At 45.9% G+C, this 23,697-nt stretch overlaps 3 protein-coding genes across 4 annotated transcripts; 1 reads left to right on the top strand and 2 right to left on the bottom strand.

Moving 5' to 3' along the window:
* Positions 1-71: 71 nt before the first annotated feature.
* Positions 72-3,073, bottom strand: LOC117848096 (uncharacterized). Its single transcript, XM_034729409.2, has 4 exons — positions 2,483-3,073; positions 1,834-2,245; positions 556-830; positions 72-470 (listed from the first exon to the last, which is right to left on the bottom strand). The coding sequence occupies exons 2-4, from the start codon at positions 2,173-2,175 to the stop codon at positions 311-313; spliced, it is 777 nt and encodes a 258-aa protein (XP_034585300.1). The 5' UTR covers positions 2,176-2,245; positions 2,483-3,073; the 3' UTR covers positions 72-310.
* Positions 3,074-15,734: 12,661 nt separating this feature from the next.
* LOC117847099 (probable histone H2A.5) lies at positions 15,735-16,518 on the top strand. The gene has a single exon (XM_034728257.2). The coding sequence runs from the start codon at positions 15,824-15,826 to the stop codon at positions 16,286-16,288; it is 465 nt and encodes a 154-aa protein (XP_034584148.1). The 5' UTR covers positions 15,735-15,823; the 3' UTR covers positions 16,289-16,518.
* Positions 16,519-18,122: 1,604 nt separating this feature from the next.
* LOC117849751 (soluble inorganic pyrophosphatase 4) lies at positions 18,123-22,107 on the bottom strand. 2 transcript variants are annotated; one of them, XM_034731418.2, is made up of 8 exons: positions 21,878-22,107; positions 19,905-20,043; positions 19,799-19,827; positions 19,514-19,579; positions 19,317-19,424; positions 18,951-19,137; positions 18,577-18,658; positions 18,123-18,474 (listed from the first exon to the last, which is right to left on the bottom strand). In XM_034731418.2, exons 2-8 carry the CDS (start codon positions 20,032-20,034, stop codon positions 18,432-18,434), a joined length of 645 nt encoding a protein of 214 aa, XP_034587309.1. In that variant the 5' UTR covers positions 20,035-20,043; positions 21,878-22,107; the 3' UTR covers positions 18,123-18,431. The 2 variants fall into 2 exon arrangements, with proteins under 2 accessions (XP_034587309.1, XP_034587308.1); XM_034731417.2 differs by having other exon boundaries at positions 21,888-22,105.
* Between the last annotated feature and the right edge of the window lie 1,590 nt (positions 22,108-23,697).

Here is a 23,697-nt window from a genome sequence, read left to right as displayed (position 1 = left end):
GCCAAGTCGTATATAACCGACTATTGCAACATACATAACCAGCTACAACACTAAAATCATCAAATCACGGGTAAGGCAACAACTGCAAAGCCATGGATTAGAGATAGATATGTCCACCAAAACATACAGAACAAAGTCTGTCCAAAAATTATTTCTCCAGTATCACACCAGGCCATAACTCCAAACACCTCAGACGCAAACGCAACACAACAGACACGACAACAGCAACAACAACGGCATGCTGGATTTATTTATATACATCCATCATATTTACAGAATTGAGGGTGCATCTGCAGAACCTTAGCGCCTCTCAGGAAGCTTCAGCAGTCGAGAAATGCATTTTAGCAACAGATTCACGCAGGAAGCTGCTTCCACATTTGGCTTCCTGATTGCCCATGCTGTAATCCATTATTATATCCTCGTGATCATCTACTGAAGACTTACCACCAGTGGTGCTAACACCTTTCGACCTAACAAAATTCAAGGTGCATAAATCAGAAAAATATTGGACGCCCGTGAATTGCAAAAATGGGAAGGGCAGTTAAAGATTCATACCCATGATCAGAAACCTCCATTGCAGACGAACTCTGTATAGAATTCTGGTGATTTTTCTTGGACTTCCCCTTCTGCTTCTGTTTCTTCTTCTGCTTGTTCTTCTCCTTGCGGGATTTAGACCGTCGCTGATAACTGCTATTCACTGAATGGCATACCGACGTCACAGGGGGGTCATACACGTCAGGGGCCCATTTGACGTGGCGATTTTCAGTTGGTGATGTCATTCCATTCTTTTCGCGGCCTCCTTTCAAAGCAGAGATGAGCTTCAAAGTCGGCTATTGACACAACAAAGTGAAAAGGGTAGTAAATAAGTCATCATTAGGTAACATAAATGGAATAGTGAGCGTTATTAGTTTCTCAGTTGTCAAACAAGGCGCCAGAGATGAGCGCTATTAGTTTGTCAGTTCTCAAACAAGGCTCCAGAGAGCACATAGTGATTGGCCAACACATCAAGGGCAATAACTGGTTGCTTCACATGAACGTAAAAAAAGCACTACTAGTTGTTTGAGCTGACAGATTGCTAAACATTGTCCGGCATGCATGGCTAGCCAATCAATACAGAAGCATAGCCAGACAGGCACACACTTTAAGGAGTAAAGCAGATCAATCGATTCAGTTCCCAACTGTATTTATAACAACCCCAAGCTTGTTATATCTTTCCTCAATTACCAATTAAAAGACCGGTGCAAACGAAAAACAGCCTGACTCTTCAATTCTCATGCAGCCTTCCTAATTATAGCCACGGCAATAAGCAGCAAATATTATATTTGCATGAGGAATGAGGTTACATGGTATGAATAATTTGAAGCAATTAGGACCAAATTTACACGAAAAAGAATTCAAACAAGCAATACAGAAAGAAATGTGGCATGGCTGCCACTTGCTAATATGACCAGCTGGCCCTATTTTTGAGCTTTAGCCCCAAAACACTCAGCTAACACAGAACACAATCTGGATATCTTTAAACTAGTTGTCTAGTTCAAAGTATTATTGTATCTCAAAAGGTTGATGCTAATTTTGTATGAGAAGAGTGCATCATGCCTACAAACTGGAAAGCAAACGTAAGTCAAATATGATTATATAAAGCAGCTAGAGAACACTAAGGACCCTAGTTGGAATCCAGGCTGTTAGTTGGATTCTGAAACTTTGTACATAATGATAAAAACCAAAAAAATCAAATCAAGTACTCATAGAACATGTACAAACATGCAAGACAACATAGATACAATGACAACCATTTTGGACAAATGGCAAGACAATTTAACTTGAGGTACTCACAGGTAAAGACACCGAGCGCTCATAAGCAGGGGCAACCGTGTGCCCATCATCTTCATGGCAGCATGAATGATCCTCCTGCTGAGCCTTGCCAGAAGAGGGAGGGAAAGTCGCACATTTCTGGAGGCCTTTATTCACCTCCAAACTGATTGACTTGGAGAAACACGTACATATCTTGGTCTCCAGCAAACCATTCCCAAACTCTGTGGCTTCACAGGTCTTATCAACCGAAGCGCAGCGCTTCTCTATTGGAAGCGGTAGACCAGTGTGGGCAGCGCTGGTAGGAGAGTCATCGCCAGATGTCACTACTGGCACGCTCTCGAGACAGCAGGAACGACCGTCCATCAAGGCACTGGCTTGCTACTTGCAGGGTGATACACCAAAACTGCAAGCGTACAACCACGCTGCACTGACGCTACAAAACAGGAGAAGAGCAGCTGTAGCTATTATTCCTCCTCATACACATACTTTCTCTTAAGAGTTAGGTATTAATGCTAATTGACAGACAAGCATCACTATACGCCGTACATTAAATTTAAGCATAGCACAAGCTGATCCTAAGTGTAACAATTAAAGCTAGGTCGATTAATAGTTTCTAGGTCTCGATTTGGTTAAACAATAATCATAAGAGGCAGATCATCCTGTATATTACCTAACTCCCAGCAGCGCAGATCTGATCCAGAAAGCGAGCAACCGACCCAAACCAATCCGATCTAGCACAAGGCAGCTCCGAACCCAGCAGACGAGTCCGTGAGCTGGAGGAAAATGGCAGGCGCGAGCGGCAGCAGGTAGAACTAGAAATCTAGAAGGAAGAAAGGAAGGAAGGAAGGATGGACGGATAGATAGATATAGGCAGATCAAGGAGCGGAGGTAAGCGTTAGGACGAGGAGAGGGGTTGGGCACGCCAAGACCAAGGCTTGAGACGATGGGAGCAGGCGGAGGGGCAGGAGAGCGCGTCGTCGCGGGGGAAGCGGCGCAGGGGCGAGCAGCGACCCCGCACGGGCGAAGGCATCCTGGATCCGCGCCTCGGCCGCCGCGGCCGCCGGCGAGGTCGGGCTTTGGGCTCCGCAGATCTGAGCAGGAGGCGGCGCTGCTGTGGCGATGGCACGGGCGGGGGCGACGACTGAGGTGAGGACGACGAATCGCTCGCCCTCGCGGAAGAGGATTTTTTTTTTTCTTGGCTACTTTTTTCTCCTCCCACTCCTCCTCGATTCCTCTTGTGGTTTTTTCTTGACGCGTTCGCGGGTGGGTGCGTTCGCGGGCGTATTTATAGGTGGGCGAGTGGATAAGGTGACACGTGTAATTGGCCTGGGCTGTTTTTGGCGTTGGAACTGCGCCCCGGAATGACGCTTCACCGATTGTCTTCGTTTAACGCTCATTGGGCTTTGGTTCATTGTTGGGCTGGGACCGATCTATCTCCGAATCGTTTGGGCCTTGGTTGGACCATCATGGTGGAAGGAAGCTTCTGGACAATGGGCCCATTAGTATTGTACCGACTGGTTTATTCCTCCGCGCCATGGCACACTCTTCCTCCAAAAGACTCCATTGTACTGCTAGATTGCTAGTGATCCTTCACCACATCTAGTCTAGGAGATACTAGTGTATGCAGCTAATAAATTCAAATTCAGATCTTGTTGTTCTAATGCAAACATTGACCAAGTTTTTTATAGACCCCCTACATGCCATGAACATTGTGCCATGGTGGTATGAACCTGTACCGCATGAGTGGCTAAAATCTTAGGCAAGACGAGCTGGATGCCATGGTTGGCTCGTTGCAGTCACCGACCGCTCTCCGGTACCTGAGTCCTGAACTGCTAGCTCACACTCTGAAATGTGATGCGAGATGCGACTGGTTCAGCAGCCTTCAGCGTGATAGCAAGGTCACTGCAAGATGAAGTGAGCATGCACTGCAATTGTAGGTTCGGAGATTGCTGAACCTGAACATCTTGGAATATTAACTTTCTCTGCACTGCCGATTTTTAACACTACTGTGCTGTGCATGCATTCTCTCTCTTCTTCAGAGTCTTTGAACGGACATCCTATTAACAGTACATGCTGCTCTGAAGAAGGAAGGCCACACCATTGCTGCTGTACAAGACGCCGGCACGACGCAATCGGAGGCCCCGTCCACTGTCCGTCCATCTTAGCCTTGTTTAGTTTACAAATTGGGAGTGACAAAATTTGCATTTTGCCATAAATGCGCAACTGTAGCATTTCGTCTGCATTTAGTACTCCATGCATGTACCGCAAGTTTGATGTAACGGGGAATCTTCTTTTTGCATAGTGCCAAAGTTGGAATTTTGACGGAGCCTAAACAGGTCCTTGTCCCCCGTCCACCAAAGGAGGCCAGCGGATTGAGATCGGAGGGAACCTGCGAATCGCACGCTTCCGGTGCTTGTCGCTGCAGGGGCCCGGCGACTCTGATCTGAATCGGAACAGCGAGAGGTAAGCTGGGGGCGGGAGGATGGTGTCTGGCCTCTGCGCTGCTGCGGATGGTGCGGGGGGTCGCCGGCATCGCGTGAGAGCATCGGAGAACGAGCTGCCTGACAGGGATCTTTCTGTAAAATAGCTATCCGAGTTGGGCTGTCCTTATAAATTATTGGATCGCAATCAATAATATCGATCCAAATTAGGGGAAAGAATATTGGATGGTGATCAATAAACCGGACAAGGCGGCGTCCGTGTTCACGGTGGCCACGGGCGGCCGCCGAGGTCATGCTGGCCGCCTATCCCTACGTCGCTACGTCCTGCGCCACCATCCTGCACCCTATCAACCACACCATTATTCGATCCATGCAGGCCACCGCCTTCTCGTCTGGACCAACAGGCGACGGTCGCCGGGGTTACCGCGACGGCACCCTGAGCCTGTTCGAAAGGATTCGGATAAGGAATGAAGGGCAGAAAAGGACATGGAGGTGAGCCGACCTGCATCGCTGCATGCTTCCCTCGTCACCATGACCGCCGTCCTCTGCTCCACCACCTCCTCGGCTTCAACCTGCTTGCAGCCTTGATGTGCTTGCATAAGCTCGAGTAGGCCACACTCAGCATCCCTGATCCTTGTGTTCATCATTTAATTTTGGCTTCATCCCGAAATCGTCGAAATTTCTTACAAGGACATTTCTTGGTCAATGGGCCATTCACATTCATACCACAATGGAGAGGAGATACGGAAGAGACATGCGTGCTGCTTTAGAGCATGTTCCATCGCAAATGAAATCGTCGGCGACGCCTATTTCTATAAATAGGTTCTGGACTGAACAAGTGAACATCATACCTGCTGCATCACCGATGAACACTTGAAGCATTCATCAAAAACACTGCTATTATTTTTGTGTTAATTCATCAAACGATAATCCAGTCTTCAAAGAAAGTTTAAGAACGATGCTGCCAGGTTCTACATAACAAAAAGTTTCCATTTCGATGAACTACCGCGCCTATGCAGTAATTCTAGAACAAGGCATCCATTTCACATTGAGTGAAAAAAGAATCCCGTGTTGATTTCAAGTAGAATCAGGAATTACGAACCAAACACGAGAATGAGGTTTTGGGTTTGGTGATGTCCTGGCAGTGCTTGGGAGTTGGGACCTCGGTGAGTCGGTGGCACGTTGTGCACAAAGGCGCCGCTCGCTATGCATCCCAATATAAAGGACGTTTTAGTCTCTTGGGGGAGTACCAAGGCCACCACCAAATGACATGCATACCTCTACAATTGCAATCATTACATGTGCAGACATCACAGTGCATTCACTTACTTTTGCTTGTACAATTTTCATTAAACAAATAAACATTTCACCAAAATATAATTTAACAGTTGGCGGGAACCAAACTTAGCGCCAAAAATTAAGAGAAGCAACACAAACAAATTTAAATAGCCATTCAGGCGCCATATTTAACTTCTGGGCTACTAAAGCTACTGCCTCACTGCCCACAACTCCTCCAAACCATTCACTCGCCATGGCCCTTGACTTGAATGCAACTCTAGATGAGGAAGGAGACGAGGGGCCTGATCTCAACGAGCCACCTGCAAATGAACAAGATAGGAGTATCCATGATCCCTTGGAAACAGTTGGTGCAAGCGAAATAAAACGAGGTGATTCTTTACTTGCCCTCCTCCTTCAACATGCAATTTAGTATGATGACTCTTGTTCTTTTTCTCTCTCTTCCCTGTCTCCTAAAATGAGTTTGCTTGGATTCTGTTTGTCTTTTCTCTATCTCCTAAACTGATTTTGTGAAGGTAATTTGATGCCTTACTCCTATTGGATTTCAATTTGGTGTAGCCTAAGGTTATTTCCTGGATTCAATAGAAGTGCAAAAAATTTTAATCTACTAAGAGTTGCATCTAACCTCACCATATGTTTTGTTGCTTCTACAAAAAAGTTGGTATACCAAATGCTTTTTTAGCATCTTGTCCAAAATAAACAGTGCTGACAGGGAGTACATTTCATAGGGGTGGATAACTCACAAGTACAATTGACAGCTGCCCGCCCATTTTCTTTAAATGAACAAGAAGGAAGCGTACATGCAGGTGAATATTTCCAGGAGTTCAAGATATTTAACGAACATCAATTCTCTACAATTAAAGGGCTATCTTAGAATGCTCATTTCAGTAGCACAAATAAAGTGGTGTGTTTATGTTTGTCACCTGAAATTATTTTTTGTAGCATGTGAGAATGCCTTTAGTGGTGGAGCAGATGCCTTACCTGGCCTCTTTGATGATGCACCGGTTCATAATGTTTTCCATCCCTTTGACTTGAATCTTCCTCAACAGGGCAGTGAACAAGACAACCTGCTTACAGGCGATTATTTCCAATTAGTGACTTGAGCATACACATATGTTTGCTAAAAAGAATCATATTTAATGCATTTGTGCACATCCTAGGCAAAATTATTAATTGTGTGCATATCTGCAGCTGTGCAGCATGTGATCCAAATAAAAAGGTCCTACAACACATTTATTAGCTCCAAGTCCAAAACGATTTGTATTGATCAGTTCTATTTTTATCCAGGTCAACAAGATGCCTTGGATGACCTCATAGAGGTGTTTGGCGTGTACGCTGAAACTGTAGACATCGCCTTTGATGAAGAGGAGTTGTCGGACTCAGATGGTGAAGAGAATCAGCAAACACATGACGACGAAGACAATGCCCAAGCACATGATGCTGAAGAGGATGAGCAAGCACATGATGGTGTAGATGATGACCAAGCAAATCATGATCAGGCCCCACATAGATTGAGGAATTTGACAGAAAGACAAAGACAAGACATATTTCAAGATTTGCTTCGGAGCAGTAACAATGGAAAATTAAAAAGAAACACTACAACTATTATTGCTGAAAAGTACAATGTCCGTGTACGTACCATACAACGTGTATGGAAGAGAGCAAAAAATTGATGGGCACAGGGCATACCAGTTGATGTTCAGAGTTTGAAACCTAAGAACTGCGGCCGTAAAAAAGTTCAAGTGGATGTCTCTAGAGTTCCAGATATTCCCCTAAGCAGAAGGGGTACTATAAGGTCACTTGCAAATGCTCTAGGTGTCCATAAAAGCAATCTGCATAGGGCATTCGGCAAGGATTGCTACGACGACACTCCAACTCACTGAAGCCATATTTGAAGGAAGGAAATAAAAAGGCTAGGCTGCAGTGGTGTCTCTCTATGCTAGAACCAAGTACGCTGCCAACTAATCCCATGTTCAGACACATGAAAAATATAATCCACACAGATGAGAAGTGGTTCAATGGGACAAGAAAGAATAAGAAGATGTACATGGCTCCAGACGAAGAAGACCCCCACAGGATAGTGCAAAACAAGAATAACATTGATAAAGTCATGTTTTATTCTGGAATTACACAGCCTAGGTTTGATGCTGAAGGTAGATGTTATTTTGATGGCAAGTTAGGCTGTTGGCCTTTTGTCCATGAGGTAGCATTCTCGGCCATGTTTTATTCTTGTTTCGATACATAAGAATCAATACAACTATATTCTCATAAGAATCGTTTTACTTTCAGGAACCAGCACAAAGAAGAAGTGACAATAGGCCTAGGGGCACACCTATCACGAAGACAATGAAGGTTGGTAGACAAACAATGAGATCTTATATGATCACAAAACTTCTTGAAGCTATACGCATTCGCTGGCCTCAAGAAGATGCTAACGAGATAATTTGGATACAGCAGGACAATGCTCCCTCACATATCCACGCCGATGATCCTGATTTTAAAACAGCAGTTGCCCATACCGGCCTGGATATACGCATAATGAATCAACCTGCTAATTCTCCTGATATGAATTGCCTAGATCTTGGTTTCTTTGCATCTCTTCAGTCGATGACGGATAGAACGACATCTAGAAATATGGATGACATCATCGCAAATGTGATCAGTGAATATGAACACTACAACCCTGTTATTCTAAATAGGGTATTCCTGACGCTACAAGGATGCATGATTGAAGTTATGAAAGATAATGGAGGGAATAGGTACAAGATCCCCCACATGAATAAGCCGAGGCTGGAGGCAGCAGGCATGCTTCCCAAATATCTTAGTTGCGACAGGGAGACAATTCAGAAGGCAATTGAGTCGTTGAACAACTAATCGAATTGTTTGTTAAGCTTTTGAGGTGTGCAACAACAATGGGATATGGATATCTAGCTTTTGAAGTGTGCAGCACCAATGCAATATGTATGTCTAGCTTTTGCTTAATGTACTGCTATTGTGATGTGTGTACTTGTAAATATGTTTAGTATCTTGTAATCCTAGTGGAGGCGAAGGAAAGCCTTTTGTTGCATGTATAAAAACTAGTTTGGTTTCTCTGAATTCCTACTTACTTATTAATCGTGTTCATGCATTTTCTGCCGCTAAAAACACCATCTGTTCGTGCATATATTTACTTCACTGCAAAAACAACAGTATGCTGCGTTGTTCTGGTGACATTGAACTAACGAAATATAGTTCTTAATGTTCAGATAGGGGAAATCATAACTGTCCCAAAAGCTAACAAAATACAGTTCTTAATGTTCAGATAGCGGAAATCAAATAGCAGAAATATAGTTCTAAATTGCAGGTACCTTCATACCCAAAAGCGAAAACACACAAAAGCAGCACATATTTGTACAGATAATATGCAGGCATCAGAACTAGTTATGGGTGTAGATAGAAGTGAGGAGAACCTTGATCCAGGGGATAAAGACTTCCCTGTTGGCCTCTTCGATGCCGGTAAGGCATTGTTCCATGTACTGCACCATCTCTTCGGTCATTTCGCCGCCGGCATCAGCGGTAGCTTTGGTTGTGCCTGCCTCCAAGGCCACCTCACCGGTTGCAGCAAGTCGACGGCCAAAGGCCCCTTGACCTCGGCGGAGCACTGGACGGTAGCTCTCCTCCAGCTCACTATCTTCAGCTTCTGAGTCGAGAACATACAATTGTCCCTCTACGCCGACGACCATGTGCGACGTGCTTCGGGCTCCCACAGCAGTCGTAGCTCCCCAAGTGGCGAGGGCAGGTGCCTCCACAGCCGCCCTCCTCCACCACAAGGTGCTTTCGGATCAGATTGCAGCTGCAGTACCCCAAAATGGGAGAGTAGCTGACATCGTCGTCGCCGCCCCCTCCCACCTCCACGATGTGCTTTTGGCTCCCATCCCAGCCACAGGTACCCGTGTTGGGACCGTAGCTGCCGCCGTCGCCTCCATCTCCTACCTTCAGGGCGACTTTGGGGGCCACATCGCTGCCATCCCCCACCTTTAGGGCGAGCTTGGAGGCCGCATCACCGTCGCGGCCAACCTTCAGGCTGACCTTGGACGCCGCATCACCACCGCCCCCAACCTTCAGGGCGACCTTGGAGGCCGCATCGCCGCCGCCCCCCACCTTCAGCGCGACCTTGGAGGCCGCATCGTAGTTGACGGGATCCAGGCTAGGCGGTTAGGGAAACGGCGACGGCGCCGCGCAGCGCCAGCCATGCCTGATGCGCTGTAGTTGACGGGATGGCGGGGGGAAATCGAAGACTGGTAGATGTGGTGGCGGTGGAGATGAAAGGAGATGGGGAGGCGGAGGAGATGGGGACGAGGAGAGGAGATGGACAGGGAGGGGCGTCGGGGCGCAGTCGTCGGCTCGCCGACGGTACGCCAGGGCACCGCGACGCCAACAGACGATGGCACCGCGAAAATCGGCGGAGGCCGCCGCTGCCTTCCACACCGGAGAAGGAGGGAGGAGGATTCGCGGAGGAGGGAGTTCGGCGTGAGCGCGGCCTCACGCAGCTCGCGGAGGCGGAGACGGATGCTGTGCGTGCCCGCCGTGAGAGGAGATAAGGTTCCGAGATTTTTTTATGTTCCCATCGCTTGGTTTGTCTTTTTTTTTATGCAGCTTGCTTTCTCTTTATTCATGTAGTGGACGACATTGACAGGTGCTGACTCCCCTACTACGTACAGGTTGCCAGGGCTAAAACATCTTTTATTTTGAAAAAAACTTTCAACCCTCAAACGTCCTTTATATTGGCACGGAGGGAGTACTTGTCAACTAGGATTCTCTACCTCTCGGACCAGTCGGTGCCATTAGGCCTTGACGAGAGCCCGTTCTTCTCTTGTCCATTATCTGCGCCGGCTCGACGCTTGCCTGACGAGTCGAGGCACGTGCCTAGCACCTCAAGCGCGTCCCTTTTCCTCTTTGAGAGAGTTCTACCCCCCACGATGGGGCCGATGGCGTCCTGGTGCTATGGCCTTCGTCTTCCCAGCGACACCACGTGGCTGGGAGGTAGTGCGTTGTTATAGAGCAAGGCTAGTAACTTGTCGCTTAAGGGAGCATTTGGTTCTTTGCTTATTTTTAGCATATGTCACATTGAATGTTTAGATACTAATTAGGAGTATTAAACGTAGACTATTTACAAAACCCATTACATAAGTGGAGGCTAAACGGTGAGATGAATCTATTAAGCCTAATTAATCCATCATTAGCAAATGTTTACTGTAGCAACACATTGTCAAATCATGGACTAATTAGACTTAATAGATTCTTAGCCTCCACTTATGTAATAGGTTTTGTAAATAGTCTACGTTTAATACTCCTAATTAGTATCTAAACCTTCAATGTGATGGGTGCTAAAAATAAGCAACCGGAACCAAACCAGACCTTAAGCTTGTCTACAAGCTTTTTCAAACCATACAGGCGACATCCCATACAAGCTTGTCTCCAAACGGACCCCACATTCCACTACCTCCAACTTCCATAGCTATTTTCTATTCACTCACCGGGTGCTCACCTCCATTCTGCACACCGCGCTTGCATGCGCTGGCCCCTTCCGTACCTTGGGTCGCGTGTTCAGCTAGTCGCCCCTGCAAGTGCCAAACGCACTCTCTCTCCTATTTTCTCTTTCTTCCACGTCTGCATTTGCTGATGACATGGCTTATTGTACCTCCTCTAAGTGGTTGGGCGTATCGTCCGTGATAACATCGATTTAGAGTTCTCTCTGTGCAGCCTAGCACAAACCATGGTGGTTGGTGCAGATTGAATCTTCTATTGAATTATGATTCAAAGTACATATAATATAATAGGATGCTAATAAATCAACTTTGTTTATTATTTATGATAATTCATTACGCATATCAAACTTTATTATTGTAGTAGCACCTAATACACCATTTAGAAGATGGCACCACCGGGCTGCTGCAAGTAGGGGTTCGCCAAAGCCATTTGGTTGAACACGCTAGACACCAGTTGTTGTTGCTGCCAGTGGGTGATAGGACTCGCCAGAGCTAGTTAGTTGAACACGTTTGGTAGCAATTGTTGCTGCTGCTGCCAGTAAGCAGCAGTGATGGGGTTCACTAAAGCCACATGGTTCAACACACTAGACACCAGCTGTTGCTGCTGCCACCGGGCGACAGGACTCGTCAGAGCTAGTTGGTTGAACATGTTTGGTAGCCATTATTGCTACTGCTAGAAGGCAGTCGTGATAGGGTTTACCAGAGCCAGTTGATTGAACACATTTGGTAGCAGGGTAGCAGTGAGGTTCAGCAACAATTGCTGCTGCTGCAGAGTCACTGGTGAAATATACGCGGAAGCGGCGCTTGCCGAGAGAGCAAGGAGAGCAAGGAGTTTTCTAATGCTTTTCAGTGTCTAGATTTGCTCTTGCTATGGGTAATGAACCAATATATGATTTAGGGGCTATTTTATAGAATGTGGAAATCAAGTACTTCAAGCAAGGTTTTGGCATTTTGTAAACAAAGTGTTGGGAGTCTAGATAAGCATAGATGACATGTTATTGAATCGATTACAACATTTGATAATTCCTATTAATGGAAGTATATTTAGTACGTATTGGCAAGATAATACCTGGCCGTCATGCCTTTTTTATTGTCTTTTCTTGATGAAGGAACGGTGGAGGTATGCTTACTTTAACTTTAAGTATGCCACATCAAATTAGTTTCTGCTTTCTAGAACAGAGTTTGTAATGTTGTGGGTGACATGGATCTATAATTTTCTCAACCAGATTTGTCCGCTACTTGCCACGTGTTCCACACGTTGCACCACTCGATGTTTCATATCTTTTTTTTTCTTTTTGTTCGTTTGAAGGGTCTAGTGTATATGCGGCATATCCAATGCATGTTTAGGCCATTAACAATTGCTGATAGAGCAAAGCATCTAATTACTAACCCCCTCTTGATCTAGAGTCTGGATTTTATCTTTTTTTATGATAATTCAACATATTCTATTTCATTCAAGAGATAGGATAGTTTGCTAATATGATAGACATTCTTCAAGAAATTATGTAATATCATTTCTGATCTTGTAGAATTTGAAGATGTCCATGAATATTTAATTATTAATTGCTTTCCTCATTAAAAAAACTTCAAATGGGTTGGAACATTTAATCCCCCAAACCACATCACAAGTATTAAACACATGCATGATATGGTTGGTTGTCATTTCGTTCTTGCATGTGTTTAATCTGAATGAAAGTTAAATGTTTTTACATTAGTTTTGTTTTCTGATACTACTAATGCAACGTACATATTATCATCATCCACTTCGAAAAATGAGAAGTAAACTAATATATAAACTTTAAAAGTGACATTTATTACTCCTGCAATGCTCGTACAAACTATTTTGTGATATTCTTTTTTTAATGATCTTACTTATCATTTCATCACAACTACTAACTAACTTTATATATTCAGGTATATCAATGAGATAGTAATATTGGCATGTTAAATATTTAATAACTACATCTAGGTTGTTCCCTAGCTGCATAGCTCAAAGATGACACTACAACTCCATGCCAGTGTTTTCTAGTTGTATACGAGTAGGCTGGGTTGGAACTTGGAAGCTTCAAACCAAAATCAAACCCTTCAAAAGCTGTTTATATGGTTGCCCTGGTCCGATATCTTAATTAGGCATTTGGTCTGTTTGGTTGCTGCCTGCCATTCAACACCATCCAACCATTTGGAATCGAAATTCGATGTCTATGATTGTTGCCTAGGGTAGGCAACTTTTCTTTGATACCCCTCTTGGTTACCAAACTGCAATGGTGGGTAATTGTGGAAATTGTAAAAAAAGATGGTCAGTTATTTTATATAGCTTAGATTCCTCTCTCCTTTACATGATTTTTCGTCACTTCCCAAACCAAATTTGTGCCCACATGAGATATACTGTTAGGCAAGAATGTGAATGGAAAACAAGTTACACTTAATTAAGACATCTCACCTTCCTTGAGATATCATTGCATTTGCATAGAAGGAAAGGATGGACCCTCACCTTCATTGGCTACCACATTTAGCCAAAAAACCATTTTTTGCTACATCCATTTTGTCACTATATAGGCAGGCAACAAAGCCAACCGCCATTTAGAAATCAAGGGACAATGTCTATAAACTGCCTCCAATAATCGGACTATTTTTAAAGGTTGTCTGATAAGCATCCATCTATAAAAAAATCTCAATTCCGACATGAGATCATATATGCCTCAAAAATGTGGCCCAGTACCACATGGGTAGTCACAGCCCAATCCGATCTACCTCGGCCCAAGTGTCTCAGTTAACTTATAAGGCAACAGTGTGTTAGGGTTTCCGAATGCGTCGCCCTCACTCTACCTCTCCCCCGTGTCTTCTCTCCCTCATTCCCATCCAACGCCGCCGCCTCCACCATCCTTCACACTCCATCCAAAATCCCCTCCGCCTCATGCAAGGAAGGTTGATGATGCATGGGTGGAGAAGATGTGATGGAGGATGATGCACATGTGTTGGGGAAAGATGTGGCAAGAAGTAGCGCAAGGAGCCCAAATCTTTGCGGAGGTGGCTACCAATAGCAGCGGAGGAGGTGTGGTGGCGTCGCCGAGCTCAAGGAGGATGGGGGGAGTAGATAACTCCATGCACGACGCGCGAGGGAGCTCCATAGGGCAGTGTACGAGCTCTCGTCCGAGCGGTAAGGGATGTTATCTAAGCGACGGCGGTACGTGGGCTCCATGGGGAACAAAGATTGGTAGGTAAGTTCCTTCACGTATACTAGGCGCCTTGCTTCACGGATATGAGTTAGTCACCTCTGGTGCCAAGAAGATGGCATCATATAGGGTGGAGGTTGTGCGGAGTCGAGTCCTATGGCCACATTCAGGTGCATCGAGGTGGTGCGGGTCAATGAGGTGGTGACGGAGATGCTGACAAGGTGGGTTGTGCTGTGAATGTGGTAGGTGCATTCTTTCATTTTTTAATTGGATCCACAAGCTGGAAATTTATTTTTACTCACCTGTAAGAATTTTTTTTATTAGTAGCGCGACTTCCTTCTCCCATATTTTGATTCTTAAGATGTCGTTCCAATTTTGATGCATCCTGGGGGCGGAGGTAGGCATTTGGTTGGCAGAGGTCAGATTTACTTCCTCTTCAACACGACAGGTATGGGCGTTTTCCTATGCAATGCTATGGTCATATTTTGATGTAGTGGTTATCTCTTGCATGAGTGCAACTAGACTATTATTTTGTTCATCTCCGAAACACTAAGGAAGATTTGTTCATCTCCACTACCATCACTCAGTGCATACATAACAAATACTTTTGGGCTAGGTCCACCACTTTTAGGTATATTGCGTGCGATGAATATAGGATTTAGGATTATTTGTATTGAATTTTAGGATTTGTATTCGACCGTGTGTTGATGAATATGAAGTAGTTCGAATGTGATGATTTCTTACTATGAGAGCCAAACCATTTGTATCTCACTATGAATAAGGGATTATCTCACTATCATGATTTGCGCCTCTATTACCATCCATGAATTGAGTGAAAAACCATAAATCACCAGTGAAGACATGGATATATCTTGCTTGATTTTTTAATAAACATGACCTGAACTTTGTAAGCAACTTTTCCTACTCGGTATCTAGCTTGGAGCTTGGGAGGAGGATTAAGAAAGATCAAAGCGCTTTACTGCATACGAAGATCTCACCGCATTTTAGATCTGACTCTAGCTATGATAACGTTAGAAAGAGTTCCTTTGCTTACCTCTCTTGACTCCTAAGAAAAATTCAATTTGATTATGCACCTAGACAAATATTCTAGATACATAACCAAAATTGCATTTCTCCTGTGACAGAGAGAGCAGTTCGGGCCCACGTGTCAGCCACCGAACAATCAGTTGGGAGAGTGGTCCCGTGGCGTCACCGCACCATACAACTCGCACAGGCCTCACGCCAGACACCGACCCACACACCTCAGCAGTCCTCCAGCTGTCCGCTCCCTCGCTCCTGATTGGCCCGCTGCCTCCTCCCACGGATCGCGCCCCCAAGACGAATCCCCGCCGTCCCCTTCCTCTAGATCCAACGGCGCTCACCCCACATCACGCGGATCGCTCCCCCCCCCCCCCTGCCCCTCTTCCCCACTGACCCCGCTCGCAGCTATAAAAGCAGCGCAGCCTTCGAAACAGCGAAACCACCCCAAAAGTCGAATCCCATCTCCCTCGCTTCCTCCCAAACCCAAAACCGAATTCCCTCCAAATCCACCCCACCCCCAAACCCCTCGGAGATGGACGGCGGGGCCGCGAAGGTGAAGAAGGCGGCGGTCGGCCGCAAGCTCGGCGGCCCGAAGAAGAAGCCGGTCTCGCGCTCCGTCAAGGCCGGGCTTCAGTTCCCCGTCGGCCGCATCGGGCGCTACCTCAAGAAGGGCCGGTATGCGCAGCGCGTGGGCAGTGGCGCCCCCGTCTACCTCGCCGCCGTCCTCGAGTATCTCGCCGCCGAGGTTCTCGAGCTCGCCGGCAACGCGGCGCGCGACAACAAGAAGAACCGCATCATCCCGCGGCACGTTCTCCTCGCCATCCGCAACGACGAGGAGCTCGGAAGGCTGCTGGCGGGCGTGACCATCGCGCACGGAGGCGTCCTCCCCAACATCAACCCGGTGCTCCTCCCCAAGAAGGCCGCCGAGAGGGCTGAGAAGGCCGAGAAGGCGGCCAAGTCGCCCAAGAAGGCCGCCACCAAGTCCCCCAAGAAGTAGGCTGCGCGTGCCAGCGCGCTCCGATCTCGTCTGATCTGAGACAATTGTTTCCCTGTGTCTGTTGCTTTTGTGTGTATGTAATGGTGCATCTCAATCTATGTATCGTGTCCATCGATCTGCGGATCGAAAGTTTAGGGCTAGTTCTAGCTGTAGTGGTTGGTGCAGGGATTTCTATGTTATCCATATTTAACGAGAAGAAGAGGAAGGAATTTGCAATCCTTTATGATTTCTGGATCTGGATTTCTGGGCTTGTGACCCTCTGATTCGAGAATTAGTTCGACACGGTGTTGATACTTGTCTGCTTCTTAGATTGATTTTTGATTTGGGTTGTGGGGAATGTGCATATTGCAAAATGACATGAATTTCAGAGTTCGGATGATTCAGGTTGATTCTGACAAAGCTTGAACATGTTAGCAGATGGACAGATAAATTCAGTTTGCTGCGTCTCCACTTTCCAATTGTTGCTGTGAAATCCTGTGTTATAAGTAACCAATTTGCAGGTGATGAAAGTTGCATCCCAGGCTTACTGGAGAGATGCAGGTCCGGTGCTGCACAAGTCAAATTCTAAGGTAATCTGGAAAGGAAAGATTGGCTTTGCTCGTCACACTGTAAACATGAACATGCTGCAATATGCAAGTCTGTTAGCTCCTAGCCCAACCAACTAGACACCCCCTCGGTTTCAATCTCTTTGGTAAAGTGCATTGTTAGGGTTGTTTGGATCTATGGACTAATTTTTAGCTTGAGTCACATTGGATGTTTGAATACCAATTAGAAGGACTAAACGTGAACTAATTATAAAAATTAATTGCATAAGTCGTGGCTAATTCACGAGATGAATTTATTAAGCCTAATTAATCCATAATTAACACATATTTACCGTAACATCACATGGTCAAATCAGGCTTAATAGATCCGTCTCGCGAATTAACCTTCATTTATGCAATTAATTTTATAATTAACCTATATTTGACACTCTTAATTAGTATCTAAATATCTGATGTGACAGAGATTAAACTCTAATCCCTGTTCCACAGGGACTAAACTACACCCCCTTAGTCTACTCCTATAGTTTACTCCTAATTAGTATCTAAACATTTGATATGACTCAGTCTACTCCTAATTAGTATCTAAACATTAGAGTCCATGTGGAAACATTAGAGTCCCTGTTCCACAAGGACTAAACTACACCCCCTTAGTCTACTCCTAATTAGTATCTAAACATTCGATATCCTAAGGGCCTCTTCAATGTGTGGTTCTTAGCTGGTCCTATGTTTTTCTCTCTTTTATGGAACCAGGTCCTATACATTGTGAAGCTGATTCTATATGGAACCAGGTTCCATACATAGAACCAGATCCCGTGCAATATAATATAGGGAAAATGGGAGAGAGAAGAGAGAGATGGAGGGCTGCAGGTCCCATATTCATAGATTCAACCTGATTCTATATATTGAAGTTAATACAACATGTGACATCAAATCATTGCTGGATCCCACCTTAGAACCAGGGGTGCACCTATACGTTGCTGGTGACCTAATTAGTATCCAAACATTCGATATGAGAGGCATAGGGACTTAACTTTATTCCCTGGAAATTAGTATATAAACATTCGGACCGAACACTCCGGTTGTGTATGAAAATGCCTCCATAACTTCCATGGTCAAGTCCGGTCCGAAACACCCCTGTTCTCTACTCCACTGATTTCCAAGACTGTTTAAACTTTGCTTAGATCTAACATTGTTCAGGCCTTGTTGTTCAAAAAGAAGGAACAACGTTCAGGCATTTGCAACATAAAGGGCACATTGCAATCATATTTCCGATCACAGAACAGAGAAGATTCAATCTCAGCCAATGAATTATATCACAACAGGAATGAATATCACGATACCAATGAAGTACAACGTATATAGGCACTGAGGCCAGGAAAGAATACTTTGCCACTCTTGTGTTACCAGCTTCAACTACTACTGATTCCCCAGGGGATTTGATTGAGGGTCCATTACTAGCGGTATACAGGTCATCAACAAAATAACAATATTTGTGTTTCATAAGGTAGCAGTATCTTAGTTTTTCGTCAACATCCTCCAGCTCCCACCGGTGAAAGACATCCTTCAAGCAAGCCACCGGTGCACCAAGCAGCAGCAGCCTACCTCCTCAGGCCCTCAACGATGTAGGTCGCATACAGATCCCTGTGTCAACGATCACATTGCCAGGCGTCAGCTTGAGAAGAATAGAACCGCCGTTACAAGCACGGCCACAATTTTTTCAAGAGTTAAAGAGATTCAACTTACATAGAGTGTTGAATGGCTTCATAAGCAGCGCTTGCAGGCAGAAAGTCATTCACGGCAACCTCCTTGTTCTCATTCTTCTTGTCTGTAGGTCCCAGTTAAAGAAAGCATTCGATCTAAGAGGAAGCACTATTCTAAGATTTGCATGGTCTTGAGAATTGGGATAAGACAGTTAACACATGACAAGGGTTCAACAGTTAATCACTAGAGGCCATAATGTTCAGTCAAGTCAGTATTATTTTGCAAAGTAGCATGTTGCACATAAGTTAGGAGAATTTAGGAGAATTTCGCAAGCATGATGAAAACATTAATTTTTAAATAAGTAGAATCTTAGCTAGCGGAACAAAATACCGAACGAATGAATAAGAAAAGGATACAGTCCTCAAAGAAGCGCCTGATTTCAGCCAATCGGTGAGGTGGGAGCTCCTTGATGTCATTGTAATGCTTGTATTCAGGATCATCGGCGCACACAGCAATGATCTTGTCATCTGCCTCTCCCTGATCAATCATAGGCATAAGGCCGATGGCCTTGGCACGTAGGAAACAGCCTGGAATAACCGGCTCCTGCACACAAACAAAAATGTCTTTCGATAAACATCTTCTCTGAACATACACATTAATGAGAAATGACAAGATCTGTAAATGCAAGAGGGCTCTAGGAGACTGATATAATTAGTTCAACTGGTGCTTATAATTGCTCGGAACAACACTTGCCATTCATAGAACAAAAAATTAAGACATACCTGCATTATAACCAGCACATCCAGAGGATCACTGTCTTCACAAAGTGTGCGAGGAATGAATCCATAGTTGTGAGGGTACACAACTGATGAATACAGCACACGGTCCACCTGCACATTCAAATGAGAAACAGGATATATTAAAACTGAGAAGAAATAGAGGTTCACAATAATGCGTGCGGCAAACCACATTACTTTACCTTTATCAGTCCAGTTTTCTTGTCAAGTTCGTACTTCACCTTGCTGCCCCTGGGTATCTCAATGACCTGGAAAAGAAATAGGACCCACGTCAACGAGTTTTTCTAAAACATTTGAGGATGCACCAGAAAGAGACAGATGATGCATGAAGTTCAGAAGCAAACTCGGTCTAAATGCCAGGGAGTTTTTTTTTCTGTTCTTTTTCCCAAGAAAAGACAAACTATTGCGCTATCAAAATGAACATATCACAAAAAACATGCGTAAATCTCATCATAGGATGGCCTTACGCAGTTGAATATGGTCGGTGCACCAGGACCTGCATGAAGTCAAGAAACATAAGTTTCTGATAGCAAATAGTAGAAAATTGACAGCTTGTCAAGATGAGTAGAATACCAATCTCCAGATCATGCCAAGGATGCGCAGCAACAGCTCTCCTGGACATGGATGACAATATCCTTTCATTCAGGGCAGGAACCTTTTGGAATGATCCTGCCTCCTTGATGACTTCAACAGCGGGAGCCATCAAAACAACCTGGCAAGGATAACAGGGAAAGAAATCCAGGTAAACTGATTTGAATTGGTCTTCCTGCAGAAGGAACAATGTACACTGAAGACATAGCCTGACATTGACTGCACAAGGTAACATGGTCCACGCTGAAGAACAATAAGACATGGTTCAACACTGACTACTACAGGAAGCATTGCCCACATTGTGTGTTTCATTATCATAAACATTTTAACCAAAAAACAGCACTAAGTCATCTAAAAGCAAGAATTCACAGCCTAAAAGAGTCAGGAAAGATAAAATCAAATGCAATAAAGAAATCTTTTTGAGGAAAGAAGCAGATGGACGTCACCATCCCGTCTAGTTTAATTACAGTAAAAGATACAAACAGATGATTCATCATGTTTAACCTTTTTTGGTGTCGTGCTGAAAAAGCAGAACGTGTAATATCACGAGTGAATATGTGATGTGAGGCACTTTTGGCATGTAACTCCCATGCATGCATCCATGCAAACTGTGTGCCCATCACAAATGAAATGGGCAAACGAACTGCTAACAGATCGAAAAGCACAGCCAAATACCAAGAGAACCTACAACAGGTGTGATACCAGGAATGCAACAAGAGCACTACTCATGACATGCAAATGCTGGAAATTTGGCTTGCGAACTAGCACCATTGCATCCACAATTGCACCGGCTGCTGTAGTGTATCTATATATGCAGGGAATAAATGGTCAGTGGACAAGATGTCCAGATTGGAGATGGCTAGCTACAGGAGCCGTGCGCACTGTGATAGCTGTATATAAGAAACAACCTGGTAGTTGCAGGCACCCTAAAACTAGCAGGATAGAGCGTGATTGCGCATATGGTGTCAGACTCTTGTATATATACGGAGTTTGCTCGGAGCGGTGTGGACACTGTGGCACCAAAGCAAGACAATACACCTATGTACAGAGGAAAAAGAGTCGATGGCGGCTATTAGTAGGCTTTGAATTGCCGTGGGAGTATATTGTTGACTTGGAAGTTAGGACAGGGAGAGTGCTAATTAGTAGTAACCAATGATGCACACGCGATCTGAATGACTTGTGTATCTGAATCAGTGGACAAGATTTCCAGAATGGAGAAGGCCAGCTAGAGGAGCCATGCACACTGTGATAGCTGTATATAAGAAACAACTTGGCAGTTGCAGGCACCCTAAAACTAGCAGGATAGCTCGTGATTGTGCATATGGTGCCAGAATCTTGTGTATACTAATATAACAGAGCTTGCTCCGCGTGGTGTGGACATTGTGGCACCAAAGCCTATGTACAGAGGAAAATCGGTGGAGGCTATTAATAGGCTTTGAATTGCAGTCGCGGTATATTGCTGACATGGAGTTAGGACAGGGAGAGTACTAATTAGTAGTAACCAATGATGCACACGCGATCTGAATGAGTTTTGCAGGCATGTGCAATTTGTTTTCTCCCCTTCATGCAAGGACAATCTCGTATCAGCCGGAGCTAAATTTTCACACCCCTCCAAATTCACCAGCAATTTGGCCCAAATGGCCATGACAAAATCGAGGAACTAGAACGCTACACGCGCAGTTGATGCAAGAATCTGTCTAGCCAACTCGAGAGGGGTTAAACAACAACAGCAACAAAAAAGAGGATACGCGTATTAAGTAAATCGCAAGCAACGGCGGGCGCAGGGCGAAGTAATCGCCTAATCGGTGATGGAGGCGGGGCTGCGTATGAACTGAGGGATCCGAGCCGTAGGAATCTGAACAGACGCGGAATGAAATGGGGATCTACTAGAGCTAAGAGCAGGAACAGGCTGCTGTTCGAGGCGCAAAGGGGGGAGGGGGAGGAAGAGGACGTACCGGTACTCACCTTGGGGTCGCAGATCCAAATCTGGCGGGCTGGAGCGGCGACGGGCTCGTGGAGGCGGAGGAAGGAAACCCTAGAAGGCACGCCACGGGACGGGGATGGGAGCGGGCAGCAGCTCTGCCGTGCTTTTAAAGAGGAGGAGGGAGGAGGAGCGGAGGCGGCCGGTGCAGAGCGGAGGCGGACGAGACCGACAGAGAGAGAGGGAGAGATGTACTTCCCGCTTCTTCGGTCCTGCACTTTTGCGCGCTTAAAGCCACGCCCCGTTGGCTGCTTGCTCGTCTGTTTGCTTATTTTATTTTATTTTATTTTACTCGTATAGTTGCTCCGCGAGGAAGAAGCCCCACAGTTTCGCGTAATTCCCTCCGTGCCCCTGGCTGTGCCTACCGGCTAGGACCTGTCTGATGTTCCAGAAAGCTGCGGGGTTCTGCTGAGATTTGTAGCGGAGGGCATCGGTGCCGGCGGAAATGCGCACATTTCTCGATCCCCTTCCACGTGGCGCACCCACTCGGACTCGGGTCCGGAGGGGGAGGGGCCCAGCGGCCGGTGGTGGGTTCCCGGTCGATCGCGGCCGTCGAGGAGGGCTATCGGAGGGCGGGCGCGTGTCGGTGGGGACGTGCCGGCGCTGCTGCCTCCGCGCAGGAGGAAATGGGATGGGATGGAATCCGATACGGTGTGCTTGGCTGGCGTGGAAGCGACGCGTCGTCGGCTGCACCGCACCGCACCAGATGCCGCAACACCACCAGCTCAATATCTCAAAAAAAAAAAAACACCACCAGCTCAACCCCAACCATTTGATTATTTTTACTATATATAGTCGGGGGGAAAAAAAGAAAAGAAAAGGAAATGAAAAAATAAAGACGCAGCGATGAGGATGGATGGAATGGCGTGGCGTGGTTGGCGTGCCAAACCAGCGTCCCCGTCGCCTCTCGCGTGCGCGCGCGTTTGCCGCGGGAGGGGAGCTCACTCATCAGCCTCGGCTGATCAGGGTCAGGGTGTCGGTCGCACGTCGGTGGCCTTCTTCAGCGGCGGGTGGCGCTGCAGGCAGGCGCCGCCCGGTGGAGGCGCTACCTGACGGATCACCGGCAGGGCAGGGCAGGGCAGGGCAGCCAAGTGGGGAACGCGGTCGGTCGGCTCCGTCGTTGTCCTCCGGTCCGACCCTTCCACACGGCAGCAAGCTGATGGGAGCCAGTCATGGAGCGAGGAAGCGGTCTGGTCTCTGTTCTACGTCGCCAGCGTCCGGAGGCAAAATTAACTAGCGCTGCATCAAATGACCGCCTTGTGACCGCGTTGTCAAATTAAATCTGTCCAACAAGGAAATTAAACAAAAGGTGTTTGCTTCCAATCGATTGACCAAGCCAGCGTGTCAGTACGAGAACTAGTAATCCAGCCATGGGCTAGTGGGTGGTGGAACGGAACGGATCAATGGGATCCTCCGTGGTTGGCACGTACGCGTCCCCACGGACTCTGACCTCTGGCCTACGCTACGCACACTATCACCCCCACCTTCTTGGACGTGGGACAACCCAGCTTACCTTTATTATTATAATATATATAGATATGCTACTTTTTTATTGATTCAGTAAGATTAATTTCTTCGGGGGTGCAGGCTACTACTCCTCCAAGCTCGAGCAGCTACGACTTCCACTTTTTTTTCCCCTTGTTTGTTTCGTGTTCGGAGCTGTCAGCAAGTAACCTAGTACAGTAGTAGTAGTAGTAGTATAAGATTCTTCTCTAAAGTCTAATAAACTAGCTAGGATAGGAGCACTACCATCATCAGTAGTTCGCGCTATAGCATATACCAGTAATATCCAAC

The sequence above is a fragment of the Setaria viridis genome, chromosome 3 (genome assembly GCF_005286985.2).
Source record: "Setaria viridis chromosome 3, Setaria_viridis_v4.0, whole genome shotgun sequence".
Taxonomy (NCBI): Eukaryota; Viridiplantae; Streptophyta; class Magnoliopsida; order Poales; family Poaceae; genus Setaria; species Setaria viridis.
Note: the sequence above shows the minus strand (reverse complement) of the source record. Positions and strands in the feature narration are given on the sequence as shown.

What these genes read in the sequence shown, in the direction of transcription:
- LOC117848096 (XM_034729409.2), bottom strand. Translation starts at nt 2,175, where the DNA reads ATGGACGGTCGTTCCTGCTGTCTCGAGAGCGTGCCAGTAGTGACATCT. An exon ending in AGCGCTCGGTGTCTTTACCT is followed by an intron (nt 831 to 1,833) that starts GTGAGTACCTCA and finishes TTGTGTCAATAG; the next exon opens with CCGACTTTGAAGCTCATCTC. An exon ending in ATGGAGGTTTCTGATCATGG is followed by an intron (nt 471 to 555) that starts GTATGAATCTTT and finishes GAATTTTGTTAG; the next exon opens with GTCGAAAGGTGTTAGCACCA.
- LOC117847099 (XM_034728257.2), top strand. Translation starts at nt 15,824, where the DNA reads ATGGACGGCGGGGCCGCGAAGGTGAAGAAGGCGGCGGTCGGCCGCAAG.
- LOC117849751 (XM_034731418.2), bottom strand. Translation starts at nt 20,034, where the DNA reads ATGGCTCCCGCTGTTGAAGTCATCAAGGAGGCAGGATCATTCCAAAAG. An exon ending in CACCGACCATATTCAACTGC is followed by an intron (nt 19,580 to 19,798) that starts GTAAGGCCATCC and finishes TTTCTTTTCCAG; the next exon opens with GTCATTGAGATACCCAGGGG. An exon ending in ATGTGCTGGTTATAATGCAG is followed by an intron (nt 19,138 to 19,316) that starts GTATGTCTTAAT and finishes GTTTGTGTGCAG; the next exon opens with GAGCCGGTTATTCCAGGCTG.